At 34.9% G+C, this 21,053-nt stretch overlaps 1 protein-coding gene and 2 pseudogenes across 1 annotated transcript; all 3 read right to left on the bottom strand.

The window, feature by feature from the left end:
- Positions 1-2,770: 2,770 nt before the first annotated feature.
- Positions 2,771-3,963, bottom strand: LOC149216639 (acetolactate synthase 3, chloroplastic-like). The gene is made up of 2 exons (XM_089390027.1): positions 3,925-3,963; positions 2,771-3,124 (listed from the first exon to the last, which is right to left on the bottom strand). Exons 1-2 carry the CDS (start codon positions 3,961-3,963, stop codon positions 2,771-2,773), a joined length of 393 nt encoding a protein of 130 aa, XP_089246153.1.
- A 120-nt stretch (positions 3,964-4,083) lies between these two features.
- On the bottom strand, positions 4,084-5,340 carry LOC149216638 (putative multidrug resistance protein pseudogene; annotated as a pseudogene).
- Positions 5,341-5,491: 151 nt separating this feature from the next.
- LOC149216637 (uncharacterized) lies at positions 5,492-12,592 on the bottom strand (annotated as a pseudogene).
- Between the last annotated feature and the right edge of the window lie 8,461 nt (positions 12,593-21,053).

Here is a 21,053-nt window from a genome sequence, read left to right as displayed (position 1 = left end):
AAATATTTTAAAGAAAGGTTAAGAAATCTTTCTTTATATATAAATATATATTTTTAATATGTTTTGAATTTATTTAAAAATGAGCAGTTTGTATCAAATCTACTGTGCTTGTCCCAAGTAAGATACATTTTTTATATTTCATTTACTTAATTATTCATAAATCTTTTTAATATTTCTACTCATTATTTGTTCACAATGGACAATGCAGACCATTGTGATTATGAAGCTCTGACAAATTGTATAATTCATACAGCTGGGCAGTTCTTCTTAAGCAAATGCTGTGAACTTTGCATGGTCTTTCCATAAAATTGACTGCACCAAAAATGGGATCCATAGATTTAGAGAAGCCTACACCACTGATTGAGAAAATCAAATCATGAAACTCTTGAAGAAACTCCATTTCTAATTTTTCATTTTTCAATTCCGGTAGTGACATGTAGCATATTTCCTTCAGGTTGGCATCTCCTCACATATGACCTTAAGAGGGGATTGAGAGAGTCTGGAATTCTGAATTAGCTCTTAAATATATTAAAGTAATTTTTATAAACCACTGCCATTGTACATAATTGAATTAAATGTAAACTTTATAAACCACATGCATGTTATTAGTAAGTAATCTTAAAAGTAACATGGTTCATAAAATGACTTAATGTAATGTAATAACAAATTATTAATGTTTAAAATATTGGTGGATCCATATCCAACTTTAAATATGAAATCTGCTAACTTATACACATACACACATCAACCAGATTTAGCTCAGGTGGTTGGCATAAATGTTGTTAACTTGTTATCGCCCCCAAACAGGTTCAATCCCTGCATGTGATGTATTGAGTTCATAATGAGTATTTCTTGTAATGGCTTCGACCCTTGACGTCTGAGCAGTCCCTCAAGGATCAAGGCACTTTGTTATTCAATTGTCTTGTGAGTACGAGTTGGTGACACAAGGCAGTAGAGAACACAGATTTGTGTTTGTGTGTGTGAACTTGTGAGAGGATCAGCATACAAAGAGAGGCTTGTGCGCAGATTTATAGGAGAATTTCCTTGGGACTTGCGCAAGGAAATAGGGAAGTAGGGATCAAAGTCTTGCAAGGAAGTGCTTCAGCTTAGTACAAGAATAGAAAACCAGATTGGTTCCTATTGAAACATGATTGTTTTTGTAAGATATCTATTGCTCATTCTTCTATCAATAAAATTCTCAATCAAGTAGAGGGTTTTCCCAGTTGGGTTCCCTAGAAAAACAAGTGTTTTTATATTCTGCATCTTGAGTTACAAGTTAGGTTCAGATTTGTTCATTCAAGCATATCAGAATTTTCGTGGAATTTCTACACATATGACATTGGCTTTTCTCTCATTTTATTTTATTAACCTTATACAAGTGACGTGACACACATTCAATGTCCCCTGCACCCCTGGCTATAGAGTGCACCTCACTTCTCTCAGGGAAAATGGAAAAAATCAAATATCCCAAACCAATAAGGAAACACATTTTCACAAAAGCAATCCGCTTAATTGATGAGATGAATGGATTCATATCTAGGTGCAACAATCTAAATTTTTGTCGACTATCTCAAATAGCTAGTTGCAGAACCTACAATTGTCTGGGCAGAAGAGTCTTCGAATGAAGAAGAGCTCCAATTAAATAAGAATGGAGCATGTTCCCACAAAATGGTTCACTATAGAGAAGTTGAGCATGATTTACCATGTGATGTACAAGAAGAGATGTTTTGATCCAAAGACCCATCCCCAAACTTCACCCCACAACACTCGGTACTCTTTCTTCCTGAACATTGAATTTTTTTACTCTGGGAGCGATGTCCATTTGCAAAACTATAATTTAGAAATCATTGTCAATGGTCAGGGTTTTATAATAATACAGGAAAGGTCAACTCTAAAATTCTAGAAACAACGAAAAATTGACTTTCCAACATATGTCCTACAATATGGAATTCACTAACTATTATAATTGTTAGACAATAGCTAAGTACAACAACAGTTACATCTCTAAGGTATCTGGCAAAGACATTTAGTAAAAAGTCTTGACTTCAAGATCCCGAGTTAGCAATTCAAAAAATCTTTAAAACACAAATTTCTTACATATAGGATGGGCATCTTTTCAAAGTCCATTGTCAAAGGTAGAAATAGTGAGTTACCATCAAACCTGTATGCCATATGTTATTATGCAATCCATGACACTACCACATTTATGCTCCTCGTATAGGTTATTTTCAATTCATCCTTGGATTTCTTATGTGAATATTACTTTGCAAAATGCTCTATGCAATGAAATGAATGCACATTTGCTATAACAAACAGGCAAATAGAGAAAAATAAGAAGTAGAAGTAGAGATACAATGCACCACAATTTATGCCCTTGCCTCATGGGCCACCCAATATCAGTAGAAACATAGATGAAAGTTTGTTGTATTCGTTCTTAGCAATCACAACATATAAACATAAAATCAAGACTTTGTGAACAATCTAAGGTGTCCAAACTTTCCCTGATTTATGTACCATATAAGTTAGAGAAATAAAATGTGTCCTACCAATAAAATTGTAGAGGAGAGAAAATAAAGCTTTCTCCATACCTTCAAAAGGAAAACAATGAAAATGCACTTTTAGAACCTAGAATAATCTTATACAATGAGAAACGGCTTAGCCTCTTCTTTTTAGTATGCTCTTCTCCCATCACCTTCGGTTATAATATCTTTAAAAGCTCCACCACTGGGTATCATAGGCAAGACATGCTCCTGGTGTGGCACAATGGCATCTAATAAATATGACTCGGGGTATCGAGCACTTGTGAAATGGCCTCCCTGACATCTGCTTTCTTTGTTACCCTAGCTACTGGTATATTGCATGCATCTGCCATCTTCAAAAGATTGAGGAAAATCTCAGATTCAACAGATGGATCCTCGAGGTAAGTATGTGCTCTGTTTGCTTTGTAAAAGCGATCTTCCCATTGAACCACCATGCCCAAGTGCTGATTGTTCAATACCATCATCTTAACAGGTAGGTTTTCTACCCTGATGGTGGCCAATTCTTGCACATCCATCAGAAAACTGACATCTCCATCTATATCAACAACAGTAGCCCCTAGATTGGCCACGACAGCTTCCAAGTGCTGCAGGCAAACCAAATCCCATAGCCTCAAGACCCCTTGATGTCATCCACAGTCGAGGTCTCTCATATTGGAACCATTGGGCTGCTCACATTTGGTGTTGGCCCACTCCAGTACTAATTATAGCATTACCATCAGTTAATTCACATAGTAGTTGAATGGAAAATTGGGGAGGAATGGCATCCTCAAAATCTTGGAAACTCAAAGGCCATCTTCTTTTACATTCTCGTAAGTCCCCATTCCACTCGGAAAACTCCAGTCTATCATATCATTCTTGCAATTTTAAATCACGAAAGAAAAAATGTAATATATTTTTCTGTGTAATCCCAACCTCAGTTTTTTTTTAGGTTGTTCTGTAAATCACGAAAGCTACGTCGAATGTTAAATTTAATGAAATTTGTAAATCACGAAAGCTGCGTCGGATATTAAATTTTATATACAATATATGAAAATTTATAATACATACTTTACTGGGATGTTCATGAAAATGTAAGTTTGTTACATGTACATATTTCCACTGTAGCCCATCCTCAAGTAGAACAAAAGAAGATTTGCAATGCCATTCAATTCTAAAAACATCCATGAAACAAGGAAATTTACTCCGGATAAGATAATTTTCACATTAAAAGCAATAATAATAAGGTTTATGATTACTCTTTATAATCATCCAAGATATTTAATTCACTTTTTTACAACAGATAGCCTAATTATTAACCTTTCTACTTCTGAAAGTAGTAATAATAAGGTTTATGATTATTCTTCATAATCACCCGAGATATTTAATTAACTTTTCTACAACATACAGCCAAATTATTATCGTTTCTGCTTCTAATCATCACCATTTAGCGAAACAACTCAAATATCAATTTTGCGCTGATTGCCCTGCACTCTTTATAACTGGCAACATTTGTGATGAGGAGTATGAGGGTTATTGCAGTTTAGCTTACAGGTTGAATAATTGGTTAATGTGGTTGCTGCAGTTTAATCAAACCAAAATATGCACCTCCTTCACCTTTTCTCAGTAGAGAAGGTTGATTTCCTTGTTCAACAACCTTTCCATTCTCAATGATTGCTATACTTTCAGCATTCTGAATTGTGCTCAAACGATGAGCTACAGCCACGCTGGTTCTTCCTACCATGACTCCATCCAGTGCTTCTTGAACAACTTTCTCCAAATGACTATCCAAAGCACTCGTTGCCTCGTCCAACAGCAAGATGCTTGGATTCTTTATAATTGCCCTTGCTATTGCTATTCTCTGTTTCTGCCCCCCAGACAACTGAGTTCCCCTGTTGCCGGTGTAGGTCTCATATCCATCCCTCATGCCACTGAAACATTAACAATGCATGGAATTTAACAAGAAGTCTGGCAAGTTGTTCATATAGGGCTTATTTATTTATAAGTTAAAAGAAAAAGATAACCTGCATTGAATTCAGTAAGAATATTTATAATAACCACTAATTTTTAGGTTTAAGAAACTTGGCTAATAAAATATGAAGTTTAAGATAGGATTCATGAAGTGTCCCATGGAAATTATGTTTTGTAAGTTCAGAGAAGTTTGTGAAACAACTTATACATCATGAAAAAAGAAACAACTTATACATCATGCAAAAATAAAAAATCGTGGTTGGAAAACAAATTTTGCAATGGTTGAAAAACAAATTGAACAGTGGTCAGGGGATTTATTTCAGTCTACTTACGAAATGAAATCGTGGGCATTGGCAGCCTTTGCAGCCTCTACTATCTCAGTTTCTGTTGCGTTCTCTTTACTGTAAGCAATGTTCTCTCTGATGTTGCCTGCAAATAGAGTTGGCTCCTGCCCTATGAGGGCTATGTGTTGTCTCAGAGACCTCAAATTAAAGCTCCTGATGTCTTGCCCATCAATTAGTAAAACTTCTTTCAGGGGATCATAGAATCTTTCTATCAGTCCAATGATGGTTGACTTTCCACATCCGCTCTTTCCCATTAATGCTATGCTGCTCTCTGCATCGATCCTGAGACAGAAATCTCTCAAGATCATGGCGTTTGGGCGAGCTGGATAAACAAAATCGACATCCTTGACCTGTACAGTGCCTTGGATATTATTAGGCTTAGATTTTTCAGAGTCATCTGGGTTTATATGTGTATCTCTGTCCAAAATTTCAAAGACAGATGTAACGGCATCAGATCCCTTCGCCAGGTCAGAAGTCATACTCCCTGCATCTGCGATCATTCGACCCATTCTTGCGAAAACAAAGTGGTTTAATAAAAAGTCATGGAAACTGACATATCCGTGAGTAATAAGCTTCCCTCCATACCAAAACTCAAGTGGCCAATAGCATATTTCGAAAAACCTAGATGTTCCCAGGGCCAATCCTACGTACCATGACTATCTATTGATCTCTTTGCGTGGGCTGTAAACAGGGTATAGTAGAATCAAGCTGTAAACAGGGTATAGCAGGATCGAGCTGTAAAGCAGAATAGTGAATCACCACTAAATAACCGAGAGCTAAATTCATTGTTAGGCAGCAAGGCAGGTCGTGCACAGCAGAGTGCACAACAGAAATCAAAAACATTATTGTAGTAGGTCGTGGAAGTGCAGTGGAAGAGCAGAAAGCGAAAAGCAGGAGGAGCAGAAATCGGAAAGCAGTTTTGGTGAGGGAGGAATAGTCCGAGAACATATGCCAGATGTCAATTAAACTAGATGCCAGTTGGACGCCAGATGTCAATCAGAGAATCAAAAGGTAGACGACTAAACTCATTCAAAGGAAGGCCTATCGGCCTAATAATTCAATATTTCAGTTAATTATAATCTTAAAATTAAATGATTATAATTATTTAAAAAAATATAAAGTATAAGTAACACTAATTTATTTTAATAAATATAACTTTGTTATAATACTTCATAATAATATGAAAATATCTGATCATATATATATATATATAATCAATATATTCGACTTTAAAAAGAAAATAAAGAAACATTGTTAAAATATTTACCAAAAACTTATAGATAAGAATATTGTTAAAATACTTAACAAAAACTTATATATATTTTATTAGCAATTAATTGAGATATTTAATATGAGAATCAATGGATCTTCTTCCCTTTTAATGCCAAATTTAGAAAGGGTAAATTTTCGTCAAGCTTTTGTATTCAGCAAACATGTTTGCGGATTTAATGCAAGCCTCAACTACCTCTAAGATTTTATGTATCTTCTTTGCGCAGGGAAGAAGGAAGATGGCTCTCTCACAAAAAGGGAAAGCCAATGAATGGATGGTTCTAGTGATTCTCGTATTAATTATGTTTAAACAAAGCTACTGTCTCGCTTACTTGTGGAGGTGGAGAAATGGTTCTCTGGTTTTTATTTGTGCTGGCTTCAACGCCATTGTAATGATGATAGTTTTCAATGTAACCTTGTACAGTTGGTTTTGACAAAGCTCATGATATTGTTCTTCAAATCAAATTAAAAATGAAAATCCCCGTGTGATGGAGACACCAAGTGTGTTTGCTACACATACATTCAAAGGACGTCATCATCCAAATCAACACCAATACATGCAATGCAACGGCTGGTCATTTTATTAACCCTGTTTGTCTTTTGGGTGTTGGCGACTGATGGAGGCGTGAAAAATTGGCAGTTTGTCTTGGCCTACCCTCCTTCTCGTTCTTCGGTCATATGCACGGTGTGATACGTTCCGGAATCGATGTAACATGCATTTCCTCCTCGGCCAAATAAAATTCAAATTTTAAATGTCAAATTTGCGGGAATGCGTTCCATGAATGGTTATGTAATGTAATAGTCATCGGGCAGATGGCGACATGATGGATTTGTTTTGGACGGACCGAAAGAGATATACTTTGCGGGATATGAGCGAAGACGTCGAGATGGTGCGCGAACCACGGAAATGTCAGATGCCAGAAACTGTTATTGATATATTAAATATTCTATAGTAGTGTAAATAGGCAACTCTTAAAAACAAGTCACTAAGCCAATGATTGGCTTAGTGAATAGCAAGATCAACATACATGTCCATCCATCACCATGGTTAAGGTGTTAAGGTAGACCCTAGCAAAATTAAAGCCATTAAGGAATGGAAAATTCCCACATCCATAAAGCATCTGTGAGGATTTCTTGGGCTGACAGGGTATTATCACAAGTTTGTTAAGAATTATGGGAGAATATCAGTACCTCTAACAACATTACTGAAGAAAGATGCATTTTCTTGGACTCTAGAAGCAACGAGGGCCTTTGAACATCTTAAAGACACAATGTGCCAAGCACCGGTATTAGCTATGCCAGACTTCACAAAAACTTTTATTGTGGAATGTAATGCCTCAGGAAATGGAATTGGTGTTGTTATAATGCAAGAAGGAAGACCCATTCCTTTTGAAAATTGTCCAATCAAAGGAAAGTATTTACACAAAGCTATTTATGAGAAGGAAATGTTGGAAATACTAAATGCACTTAAGAAAGGGTGACCTTACCTAATGGGAAGACACTTCAGGGTAAAAACGGATCATGATAGCCTTAAACACTTTTTAGAACAAAGATTATCTTCAGAAGAGAAACAAAAATGGGTCACAAATATGTTGGGTTATGACTTTGAAATCATCTACAAAAAGGGAAGAAAAACATTGTTGCAAATGCACTCTCACGAAAGGATGAGGATGTGGAAGCATTGTTTTGTGCCATTTCTATTATCCAACCAGATTGGATAAATGAAGCAAGGGATGAATGGAAGAATAATGAAGAAGTGTTGGCACTAATTCAAAAGTTGTAGGAAGATCCCAGTACATCTAACACATTTAGCTAGAAAAATGATTCGTTATGGTACAAAGATTTCTTATACCTCTATAAGAATTCCCAACTCAAACAAAATATTCTTCTTGAATTACACACCTCTCTGTTACGAGGGCATTCAGGATTTTTAAAAACTTACCACAGGGTTAAGAAGGATTTTTTTTGGAATGGCCTTAAATCTGTTATTCAAAAGTTTGTGGTGGAATGTTTGGTTTGCCAACAAAATAAAGTTGAAACAATTAAGACCCCGAGTTTGTTACAACCTTTATCTATTCCAAGTTAATGTTGGGAGGAGGTTTCAATGGATTTTATCACAGGTCTACCCAAGTCTGAAGGAAAGAGTGTCATCATGGTGGTAGTTGAAAGACTTATCGAGTATGCACACTTTTGTGCATTATCTCATCCATTTAAATCCAGTACAGTCGATATTGCATTTATGGAAACAATACAAAAGCTACATGGAAACCCAAAGATTATTGTAAGTGACAAAGATCCCATTTTCACTAGAAATTTTTGGTCAAAATCATTTTCTTGTTTGGGTACTCAGTTAGCTCATGGCTCATCTTATCATCCTCAATCTGATGGGAAAATTGAGATAGTGAAAAAATGTTTGTAAAGATATCTTCATTGCTTTGTAACTAATAAACATACACAATGTGTCAAGTGGTTGCTTCTAATTGAATGGTGGTATAACACTTCCTTCCATACTACAACAAAAATGACCCCATTTATGACACTTTATGGATATCATCTACTGTCCATCATATCTTATTTAAGAGAATATTCTAAGGTTCAAGCAGTGGAAGATCACATTGAGCATCAACAACAAGTTCTTCAACTCTTAAAGGATAACCTCACTTTGGTGCAGAATAGAATGAAACAACATGCAGATCAACATCACAACGAAAGATGTTTTGATGCAGGAAAATGTTTATTTCTACGATTACAACCATACATTAAACAAATGTCCCTCAAGCAAGCTAAGAAGGATAATAAATTATCACCAAAGTATTATGGTCCGTACAAGGTGTTGCAAAAGATTGGTACTATGGCATACAAATTGGAGCTTCCTACATCTTCCCAAGAGCACTCAGTTTTCCATGTTTCATGCTTAAATAAGATTATAGGTGACAAGCTCCCAGTTCAAACAATATTGCCAGAACTTGACGAGGAAGGAAAAATCATATTGGAACCTGAAGCAATCACAAAAATAAGAACTCGACAGCTATGAAATTGATCAATTTAAGAGTATCTCATCAAGTGGAAGAACTTACCCGCTGAAGATTCCACATGAGAGGATGAGAATTTTATTTAGAAGCATCTAGAACTACTCAAGTGTTGAGGACAACACTTTTTTGAAGGAAAGGGGCATGTTAGGTCCCTATAATACTAGTGTATTCCTCCATTATTATTGTCATTGTAGCCCTTATTGTTATTGTAGTTCTCATGTTGTCCCCATATTGTTATTATTGTGCCCCATAGAAGCCCACTATTGTTATTGTTCTGCCTTTACATTATTATTGTTATGTCGGCTCTAATTATATTTTGACCCCTTATACTCCTATATATAGAAAAGAGGTTTTTTCATTTGAATCATCCAAGAATTGTTCATTTGTGTAATGTAAAGGAGGTTTCTTCCTCAAAGAGGCTGATTTTGAAGTTGTTGATCTATATTTTCTATCTTTTTGTGAGTTGGTTGCATAACACATACAACATGGAATTGTAAAAAGCATATATGTGATCTATTAAAAGGGAAGCTAAAATAATTAGCGAACATAGAAACAAATGAATATTCATTGAATTTTAATGATGATGAGCTCAATGAAGAAATTGAACCTCTCAAACTCTTTTACAACAACTACAGTTCAGTGAAAAGTTTCAACATGGATGGTTGTCCAATTAGTTTGGAAGTTGTGGATCTAGGGAAGGAATCCTCATTAGTTGTTGAAGACATGTTAGTGGTCTTCTAGTGAGGTTATGCTACAACTTGTGAATGTTGTTCAATAATTGAATTCAGGAGAACTGAGATTTAGGAGTGCGGGAGTGGAACTCGGGAATCCAACTTGTCGACTACAAAGTTACGAGGGTTATAAGACAACTTGACGGAGGTCATGTTGATATGAAAATTGTTTAACCATTTAATGAATGAATGTGTGTTTTGGTGTCTATGGGTGGTTTCAATAAAAATTTTGTAATGTAAGCATTAAGGGGGGAGTTAGAGTTAATGCTTACATTCTATATTAAAATTTGGTTTGTGAATTGTTGGAGATGGATGAGATATTATCTCAACATCTCCTCCTAAATTAGGAATAAGTTAGATTTGAGAAACTCTATATTATAGAGAAATAGTTGAATGTAATGTGTATGTGCGTGCATGTTGATGAATACATAGCTATGTGTGAAATATAATGTGTGATTTTAGTCATTCATTGTTTCAAAGACAAGGTAATATAGTTTTTAGTGTTTAATAGTATTTAGCCTAGTCACTTTATACACTCATGCTTAAATTTCTTCTCAATATATATGTTTATGTATTTTTTCTATTTTATATATGTTCGTGTATTATATTTAATTTGAGAATGCGTACTTAAAGGTAACTCCATGAATTCAAATGGTGTGAATATGAATATTGTAAGTAATTTTATCATATGCGATTGTAATTCAAACTTGTAATTTAAGGAAAAAAATGGTAATTAGGTGAAACCATTATATCATACTTTTAAACCAGTGATACATGGTAGTTTACTCCCTCAATTTGGAAATAAATATAATAAGTAGTTAAACTTAATATAACTAAGTACACTTTATCAAAACATAATTATTTACTCATAGTTAAAGTAAAAGGAAATTTAAAATGTACACACATTTACATTAATGTTTAAAAAAAAATTACAAAAACATTAAATTAAAAAAAAAAAAAAAAACAATTAAAAACCTTTTATTTATTATATATTTTTACTTTATTATTTTTTTTAAATAATTAAATTTTTTTATCAATCATACTTTTTTTTACTTTGTTAATTTTTTTTCATTTTTTATCATATTGATCCTCCATTCCCCGATATTAATATTAACATATATTATTATAATATTTAATTAATATAATATTATATATTAGTACTATATTATATTATATTATATTATATAGTTAATACTAATTAGTTACCTATATAATATAATATATATAATCATTACTATAATATTTTTATATATGTGAGAGATATCATAACGATTATAATATATTCAAATGTAAATTTTCATAACTATTTATATTGTAGATGGATGCTTTAACTTACTTACAATATAGTTAATATATATTTTTATTAATTAAATTAATATATATTTATAATATATATTATGAAATATATATTAGCAAATCTCATCAAGTTAGTCTTGTATTTGTTTGACATAGGATTTTGTATAGCTATGTTCTTGTTGCAGCGTGCACTAGTGATTAAGGGATTTGAACACTAAACACCTCCTTACACTATTTTTTTTACAAAACCATTACTAATTAAACTACCACTAAAACTTATGTTACATATAATATTATTAATTCATACTTTATTTACATTATTTTATATATAACATTACTAAATCTAATTATACTTTATTTACATTATTTTATATCTAATCTTACTAAGTCTTATCTCTTTATATATATGCATACTCTAAAAAAAGGCTTTTGAGTCATAATTAGGCCAAACAATAAGACTATGTTCAAAGGAATTATGCCAAAAAAAATTGCTTGACTGTATTTTTTTCTTCGGGAAACCTGTTACACCAATTTATTTTGAGACTGTCAACTGCTATCCACAAATACACTGGCTCATATAAATTCCATAGAGTGTGACCTAACATATTAAATTTAAAATTTAATTCTTTGGAAACTGTAAAATTTTACACTTTTATTGAAATAAAAACAAATTAACTCCAAAGAAATTATGATATAACCTAAAGAAAAGCAGGTCTAATACGAACTTTTCTTGTCCTTGAACTTTTATGTAATCAACATCCAGAGCCTCCAACTCCAATACAGACTACATTTCTTGAGACTACGACTTCTGTATTGTTAATAATTCGCTACATTTGTTAACGTTTTGGTTTTTATCAGTCTCGGTAGCAAAAGGGGTAGACGTTGGCGAGGCCCCCTTCTTTCTCTGCGTGAATCGAGCCTCTCGACGATGTACGTTTCAAGCACCGAGGTGGGAGTACTGGAATGATATTCGTCGAGTTGCTGGATCCAGCTATGGCAGTCGGAAAGCTGGCTACTAGATGTGGTTGAGGAGATTTCAGAGGAGTCGGTGGAAAAGTTGGGGTTGGAAGTAAGTGGATTAGCTAAACTGGCATGGGCCTAACGACGCTTGAAGGACTTACAAACAATTTCAAGGGGAAGTTGAGAATGGTGTTGAAACCTCTCATGGCGAAGGAAGCCTGATCGTAAGCCATGGCCACCTCCTCTTCCGTTTCAAATGTTCCCAACCAAACACAGACTCCATGCCTCGTCGAATCCCTTATCTCCACCACATATTTTCCCCACAGACGCTTCCTCACTCCTTTATAATGCATTTCACTTGATTTCGAGACCGAGCGCTGTAAATCCAACGCCTTGGGCACACTAGAATTTCCACTGCAGCTTGCACATGTGCTTGAGTGCCGACTCCAATGTTTCAATTGCAATTGACACATTTCTCATTAGGGATACGTGCAACATCTTCTGGCTCGAGAAAATGGAAATAGAGTGGGACTATTCATTTATGTCGGGCGGGACTACCCAATTTGAATTCAAAATTTTGGGCGGCACTTACTAATTTGAAATGTTGGACGGGGACTGGGGCATTGAATAAATGTACGTGGACGTATTGAATGAAGGGTTGAAGTCCAAGCAGTGCAGTCAGATAAATAAAGTTGCAATAATGGAGCTGCAGGAGTCGAGTGGTGAATGCTACTAGAGAAACCATACCTTTTTCGATCTGTGACCGCTGCCAGAGAAACCATGATGATGCATGAACATGTATGTTAATCTTTTTATGCACTAAACCAGTCATTTGCTTAGTGACTTGTTTTTAAGAGTTGCCGTGTAAATAAGCCTTGCAAGTTGCCATCTCTTACGCTTTCAGTGTTTGTTTTGGCATCCATTAAAATATACTTTATTGGACCTAGGCTTGGAATTTCACGAGGTAAATAGACTGAACTTTACATCTGCCATCCATTAAATATATCATTGGGTACATCTCTAGAAACTCCTATTTCCAACTCTATAGAAAAGTAAATGCGCTCTGACATGCGAGGCAAATAGCGCTCGCCCTCTCTCTCCACGCTGCTATCTCGATTCACGTGCTGTCACTCAGAGGGCAAGCGCTATTTGCCTTGCATGTCAGAGCACATTTACTTTTCTATAGAGTTGGAAATAGGAGTTCCCGTACATCTCTTACGCTGTCAGCGTCGTGCTTTCTGAGAAAATGCATGGTGGTGCAATTGTACTGTGCGCCTATGGCCCACAATGTACCGTGTATTGACTCCACACGCAACGAGGCATATAGAGATAGGATACGCAAATATCTATTTTATAAGATAGATATTTTCAAGGACCGGGATTTTGGAATGGGATGCTTTGGCATATTTTGACTGGAATCGTACTAGTTTTCACGTGTTTTTCCCTTGAGTTATGTGGCCCACCTAGAACACCTCCACGCCAAGTGTAGGATGCCTTTATCTCTATATGTCTCTTTGTGTGAGTCAATACACGGTACATTGTCGGCTATAAGATATTTTACAGGAGCAGTTTAACGAGTTTGGATAGTTAATAAGAGTTTGAAATTTTAGAGCTTGTGTTTGATCATGTTTTTGATGGTGGAAATAGATTCACTACACTATTAAAAATTTCTAAAACATCTAAAATTATAAATTTTAACATTTTTACTTAAATTTACAAAAATTCCTGCTAAATTTTTTCAAAATATGACCAAAATTTCCATAACTTTTTTGATGGTGGAAATAGATTCACTACACTATTAAAAATTTCTAAAACACCTAAAATTATAAATTTTAACAATTTTTACTTAAATTTATAAAAATTCTTGCTAAATTTTTTCAAAATATAACCAAAATTTCCGTAACTTTCCAAGGCAGGAAAAGCATAATTATTATAATACGGCTTATTTTATAGAGATATTTTCAAGGACCACGATTCGGGATGAGATGCTTTGGCATATTTTGAAGGGTTATGAGTAGTTTTCACGCGTTTTGCCTTTTGAGTCATGGTCGCCCACCAACAACATCTCCAAGCGTAGGATACCTTTATCTCTATCTATCTTTTTGCGTGTGGAGTCAATACACAGTACATTTATTGTCGCCCACAGGCATACACTAGCATTTGTAGCTCATGTTGCAAAGGAAACGCCGTAAGGCATAGAGTGTGGAAGAATAGGGACATGTGAATGGGCGTTGTTGAAAGCAAGGGTGGATGATAAAGAGTTGCAATTGAAATTGTTAGTTATGTGTATGCTGAATATAGATATTTTATAAATAATAGTGTGTAGAAGAATAGTGACATGTGAATGGACATTGTTGAACGCAAGGGTGGAAGATATTGAGTTACACTTGAAACTATTAGTTATGTGTGTTTTGAATATGGATAAGTAATAGTAGTGTGTGGAAGAATAATAGCATGTGAATGGACATTCTTGAAAGCAAGGGTGGATGATAATGAGTTATAGTTAATGTCATGTAGAGGTTATCCATTATTCATGTAGCAGTTTTTGTTTATGTGAACATATTTTTGTACATTATTTGAAGTTTTTTTTTTGTATTTAGAGATTTTGTTTTTCCATATGTTACATATTTAAGAATGAATTGTTACTTTTAAAGAGGGCACACAAGGTTGCTAGCTGTCACAAACCATCATGAGAGTAAAAATTAAATGTCCTTTTCCTACTACATGGTTCTGTCAACTAGGTGTTTCGAAAAATACAAGTGAAAGCCATCAAACTCCTTGCTGAAATCAAACTCTTGGTGAAATTTTCGTAAATACAGGGATGCACAAATTCCTTAACTTGCCAGAACTCTATTAAAATGACATTTTTCACTACTAACTTCATATGAGATGTCATGAACTTTGGTATTCTTCTTCTACAATGCCAAGATTTCAAATCATGATTCATACATAGATAATCTACCATAAATTTAAAAATGAATGTATATTTGAAACATGGTAAATGCTTAGAATTTTCATTATATAGTGAATATCAGTACATTATGATATGAAATAAGGCAACATTTTTCATCCCTGTGGTGGAAAATAAGCTCGAGGGAAGCAGCTAAGAGCCATGGATTATTTTATGATTGAGAATGTTGCTGTAATCAATGCTTGACTGGCTACAATAGCTGCTAAAGTGGCAACAATGAACATTGACCAATACACAGGCTGTGGTATTGATTTGTAAAATGTAGAGCCTATGTCCCCTGGGTTTTTTAATCAAATAAGCCGCTTGTCTCATATATGTGATAAGTAGAGATGGGTAAACCAACACACAGAAAGCACGCTGCAACAAGCAACCCAAATTTCTCATTATGGTACTAAAACTTGAGGATGAAGCACGCAAGTATGATGAAATACTAATAATTCTGTCCTTGACATATAGCTTGGCCCTGGATTGAGTTCCTGTTGAAATGGCCCAAGTCTGCAAACATGGCCTCGGCACCTGGATCCAGTTAGAACAAAGCACTGATGTTAGTGTTTCTATTTGTATAGCTTTAACATAAATAATTGGGATGAAGTTATGAATTTTGTTTGAGAAAATCATTGGTATGGATTTATCAATTGAGTTAGAAAACAGTTCCAAGTATACTATATGATAAAATGAGACACATATCATCATGCGAATAATCAATACCTGTTATACATAAGACTACACCTCCAAGCATCACCCATCCTTATTAGTGATATTCATGAAAGTAATAGTATATATAATATGGGTTGAATGCCTTGAATGCTCCAGGATAATATTTCACAATATTATACTGTCCTATCATGATGTACTTTTCTGAAACCAAAGAGACCTCAAAAGGCTCAGTTGCATGGAAGCAACTTGGAAGGGGGGAAAGAGACTCACAGGTCAACCACAGGTGCAGTTCAAACCAAAGGGTCAAAGTTTGCAGCTACACATAGCAATGATAGAGTCCACATGCCAACACATTCCAAGTCAATCTTTCTCAAAAATCTACCGAAGTATAACACGATCTTTCAACTCCTTCACAGGAAGAGGATCAACAGATGAAAGATGTAAGCACCCCAAAGAAAACCTATTTCTTTTTGGGTCTTACATCCAAAATGGGGGACAGATTTCAAGCTGAGAGTAGAAAATCAGCGATGTATATCAAAGAAGTCCATGACCACTTGTCATTCATATATACTTTTATGCTCTTGGGAGAGCAGTTTCCATTGTGTGTTATTTCAAAAACATATCATATAATTATTTTTTACCAGGAAAAGCGCTTGAAGGAATTGGTTACCATATTAATTCATTCCATCCTCCTTCACCGCAAGAAATAAGAATGGAATGATAGTTCTTAGTTTGCCCATTAGATTGAGGATGATAAGATGAGCTATGAGCTAACTGAGTACCGAGACAAGAAATTAATTCTGAGCAAAAATTTCCAGTGAAAATGGGATCTATGTCACTTACAATAATCTTTGGGTTTCCATGTAGCTTTTGAATTGTTTCCATAAATGCATTAGAAACTGTACTGGCTTTAAATGGATGTGATAATGCACAAAAGTGTGCATACTTGGTAAGTTTGTCAACTACCACCATGATGACACTCTTTCCCTCAGACTTGGGTAAACCTGTGATAAAATCCATTGAAACCTCCTCCCAACGTTGGCTTGGAATGGATAAAGGTTGTAATAGACTTGGGGTCTTAATTGTTTCAACTTTATTTTGTTGGCAAACCAAACATTCCGCCACAAACTTTTGAATATCCGATTTAAGGCCATCCCAAAAAAATTCCTTCTTAATCCTGTGGTAAGTTTTTAAAAATCCTGAGTGCCCTCCTAAGGGAGAAGTGTGCAATTCCATAAGAATCTTTTGTTTGAGTTGGGAATTCTTACAGAGGTATAAGCGATCTTTGTACCATAACAAATCATTTTGCCAGCTAAATGTATCAGATGTACTAGAATCTTTTTGTAACTTTCGAATAAGTGCCCACACTTCTTCATCATTCTTCCATTCCTCCCTTGCTTCGTTTATCCAATCTGGTTGGATAATAGAAATGGCGCACAACAATGCTTCCAAATCCTCATCCTTTCTTGAGAGTGCATCTGCCACCACATTTTGCTTCCCTTTTTTATAGATGATTTCAAGGTCATAACCCAACATTTTTGTGACCCACTTTTGTTGCTCTTCAGAGGATAATCTTTGTTCTAAAAAGTATTTAAGGCTATCATGATCCGTTTTTACCTTGAAGTGTCTTCCCATTAGGTAGGGTCGCCATTTCTGAAGTGCATGTAGTATTGCCAACATTTCCTTCTCATAAATAGCTTTGTGTAAAAACTTTCCCTTGATTAAACGACTTTCAAAAGCAATGGGTGTTTCATCTTGCATTAAAACAGCACCAATTCCATTTCCTGAAGAATCACATTCCATAATAAATTTTTTTGTGAAGTCTGATGTAGCTGAGACCAGTGCTTGGCATATTGCCTCTTTAAGATGTTTGAAGGCCTTTGTTGCTTCTAGAGTCCATGAAAATGCATCTTTCTTCAATAATGTTGTTAGAGGTGCTGCTATTCTCCCATAATTCTTAACAAACTTGCGATAACACCCTGTCAACCCGTGAAATCCTCGCAGATGCTTTATGGATGTGGGGATTTTCCATTCCTTAATAGCTTTAATTTTGCTAGGGTCTACCTTAACTCCTTCATGAGATACAATATGACCCAGATATTCCACCTCTTGTACTCCAAAGAAACATTTGGATCTTTTTTCATATAATTGTTTCTCCTCCAATAGTTGTAGCACCCTGTCAACATGGTCAACATGATCCTTCCAAGACTTGCTGTAGATTAGTATATCATCAAAAAATACTAACACAAATTTTCTAAGGAAGGGTTTGAAAATGGAATTCATCAAACCTTGAAATGTAGAAGGTGCATTGGTAAGGCCAAAGTGCATGACCAAAAATTCATAATGGCCCTCATGAGTTCTAAATGTTGTTTTTGGAATGTCTTCAGTCTTCATTCTAATTTGATGATATCTCGAATGAAGATCCAACTTGGTGAAGTAAATTGATCCATGCAATTCATCTAGTAATTCATCAATGAGAGGAATGGGAAACTTATCCTGTAATCCGGACACATGCGCCATGCTCCATCCTTCTTGTGCACCAATACTACTGGAGCAAAGAAAGAACTTTGACTAGGTTGAATTATACCAGCCTCTAGCATTTTTGCAACCATACGTTCAATTTCACTCTTTTGGGCATAGGGATATCTGTACGGCCTAATGTTTGGAGGAACACTTCCTGGAATCAAATGAATAGCATGATCATGATCACGAATAGATGGGAGACCTTTGGGAGTCTCAAATACATTGGAATGATTGTACAAGACTTTTTGGTGATCTGGAGAAATAGATGATTTCGATGTGGAAACATCTAGCGAACATAATTGTGCAATTACACATCTTTGTTCCTTTTTTAGAAGCTTTGTCATACCGTTAGAGCTGATTATCTTTCCCGATTTCCCTGCAATACCCCTTAATTCAACTTCATTTCCTTCCGCAGAAAATTTCATGAAAAGTTCTTGAAAATTAAAAGCTATTGTACCCAAGGATTGTAGCCATTGGACTCCTAATACAACATCAGCACCTCCCATTGGAATGGAAAGCATTGGGCTAGTCAATACATATTCTCCCATGGATAGCTTGATATTATGGCACTTTCCAGAGCAATTTATCGCTCCTCCATTTGAAATCATCACTTGACACTCTGATGCTGGATATAGGAAGCAATTCAATTCTTTTTCTATGTTACAATGAATAAAATTATGGGTACTTCCTGAATCAATCAACATTATCACCTTTTTCTTCTTTATTTGTCCTTCTATCTTGATGGTTTGAGGAGCGGTAATTCTAGACAATGCATTACAAGATATGGTCGGATTCATTTCTTCTTTATCTAGGCTTTGTTCCTAGAGTATATCATCTTCTTTTGACCTTTTTTTCTCCTTTTCTTCTTCCTCTTCACAATCTATGTAGAATAATTTCTTCTCAGCACACTTATGACCTTTAGTGTATTTGCTATCACAACTATAACAAAGCCCTTTTGCTCTTTTTTCTTCCAATTATTGTGGTGTCAACCTTATAGGTTGTGGAACACTAGGGGCAACAACACTTCCATCTTTATAGTTGTGAGTGGTATGCTTCCTGGTTGCCATAATTTTGCTTTCCATTTTTCTTGCTAACCTGAATGCCTTCTCTAATGAATCAGGTTCCCAAAGGCGAACATCATGTTGGATATTATCCTTTAAAGTCCCTATGAACACATCAATCCTATGCTCCTCTGGAATATTTTTTACCCTTATGTTCAATTTTTGGAACTCCTCAACGTGCTCTATTATTGAACCCTTTTGTTTGAGAATTATCAATTGGCTAAAAAAAGTGTTTCTTTTTGTATCCTCATAATGTGTTGTCAATTCTTCCGTAAAAATTGCCCAAGCGATAATTTGTTTACGAGAGCAAAGCCATTGATACCATACAAACTGATTTGGTTCCAAATATAAAGTTGCAATACGTACCTTTTGTGTGTTTTGCACATTATTGATATTGAAAATTTGTTCCATCTTTAATATCCATGTTGCAGGATCCTTGCCATCAAACTTCCTCATATTGATTTTTGGAATATGGTGGGTCTTCGATCCAATATTAGAGTCTATGAAATCATGATTAACATTTCTTTTGTTCGCATCATGAGTTTCCTTTACTACCTTTTCACCATTAGTAAATATTTCTTGTAGAAAATTTGTCAAATCTATCTTCAAATCTGCCATGCCTGTCTTCAAATCTATCTTCAAATCATTCATCTTAGCTTCCACGCCATTCATATTAGCTTCCACACCCTTTATCTTAGATTCCACAGAGTATACATCGTCAATTATATGATTTAGTCTCACAAAATACACAAAATCAACAAAAGCTTGAACAATCGTTCAATAAGAGCTTGAACAATTGTTCAACAAGAAAGAATTATAAATTAGCAAAGAAAAAGACCGGTAGAAATATGAAGACAAAGAAAGTTGTGTTAAACATAGAAGCCTTACAAAGATATTAGATGATTGATAACAAGAAGTAGAAAAATACTTCTCAAGTTAACTAAAAAGGATTAATAAAAAAAGACCCATTGTTTTCTAAGGCCTTGACAAAAAAATAAAGTACTATGGCCAATTGGGAAGAACGAGAAAATGAAGCACGTCAGAATGACGGAGGAACAAATAGAGAAAATGACAAAAAAACGACCAAGGAAGAAAAAAGTCTAGCAACTTCATCTTTTCACTGTTCTCCCCACTTAGATTCTCCCTGTTTTTAGTGGTGTAATGGACCCAAAGAAACATCTGGATTAGTTTCATAGTATATGCAACATTCACCAATTTGAACACATTGATGTCATGATCAGAGTCTTTCTACATACATTTATGGACCAACGTATGATTGGTATCTTTCACTTCCCACCTATATAATATCTTCTTTTGATGATATGGAGGAAGTATTCATGTCAATATTTGCTTGACCAATTGCTTATCATACACTTCTTACAAAGTTTACTTAAATCCATCTTGAGAAAAATGAAAGGCTCATAATTTCAATCTCCACTTCTTTTAGACCCTGCCAGAAATCCCTATGGAGCAATGAGTGGATGACTCAATGATATTTGGATGTTACCTTAATGCTATACCATCAAATGCAAAATATGCTCTAAATTTTCCCATATTGTACAATAGAAAAATGCAACAAGGAAAACCACTATAATCGAGAAAGACATGATCGAAAGCAATGTTAAGCTAGAAAGCATCCTTGTGCTTCTCCAGAAACAAACATCCAAATTGGCATTGCCTTCACATCAATTAGTACATATACATATGCAAGATCAATACATA

The sequence above is a fragment of the Pinus tabuliformis genome, chromosome 1_1 (genome assembly GCF_031772625.1).
Source record: "Pinus tabuliformis cultivar Carrire ecotype Pingquan chromosome 1_1, CPIR1, whole genome shotgun sequence".
Classification (NCBI taxonomy): domain Eukaryota; kingdom Viridiplantae; phylum Streptophyta; class Pinopsida; order Pinales; family Pinaceae; genus Pinus; species Pinus tabuliformis.
The sequence above is the reverse complement of the archived record's forward strand: the minus strand, read 5'-3'. Positions and strand labels throughout refer to the sequence as shown.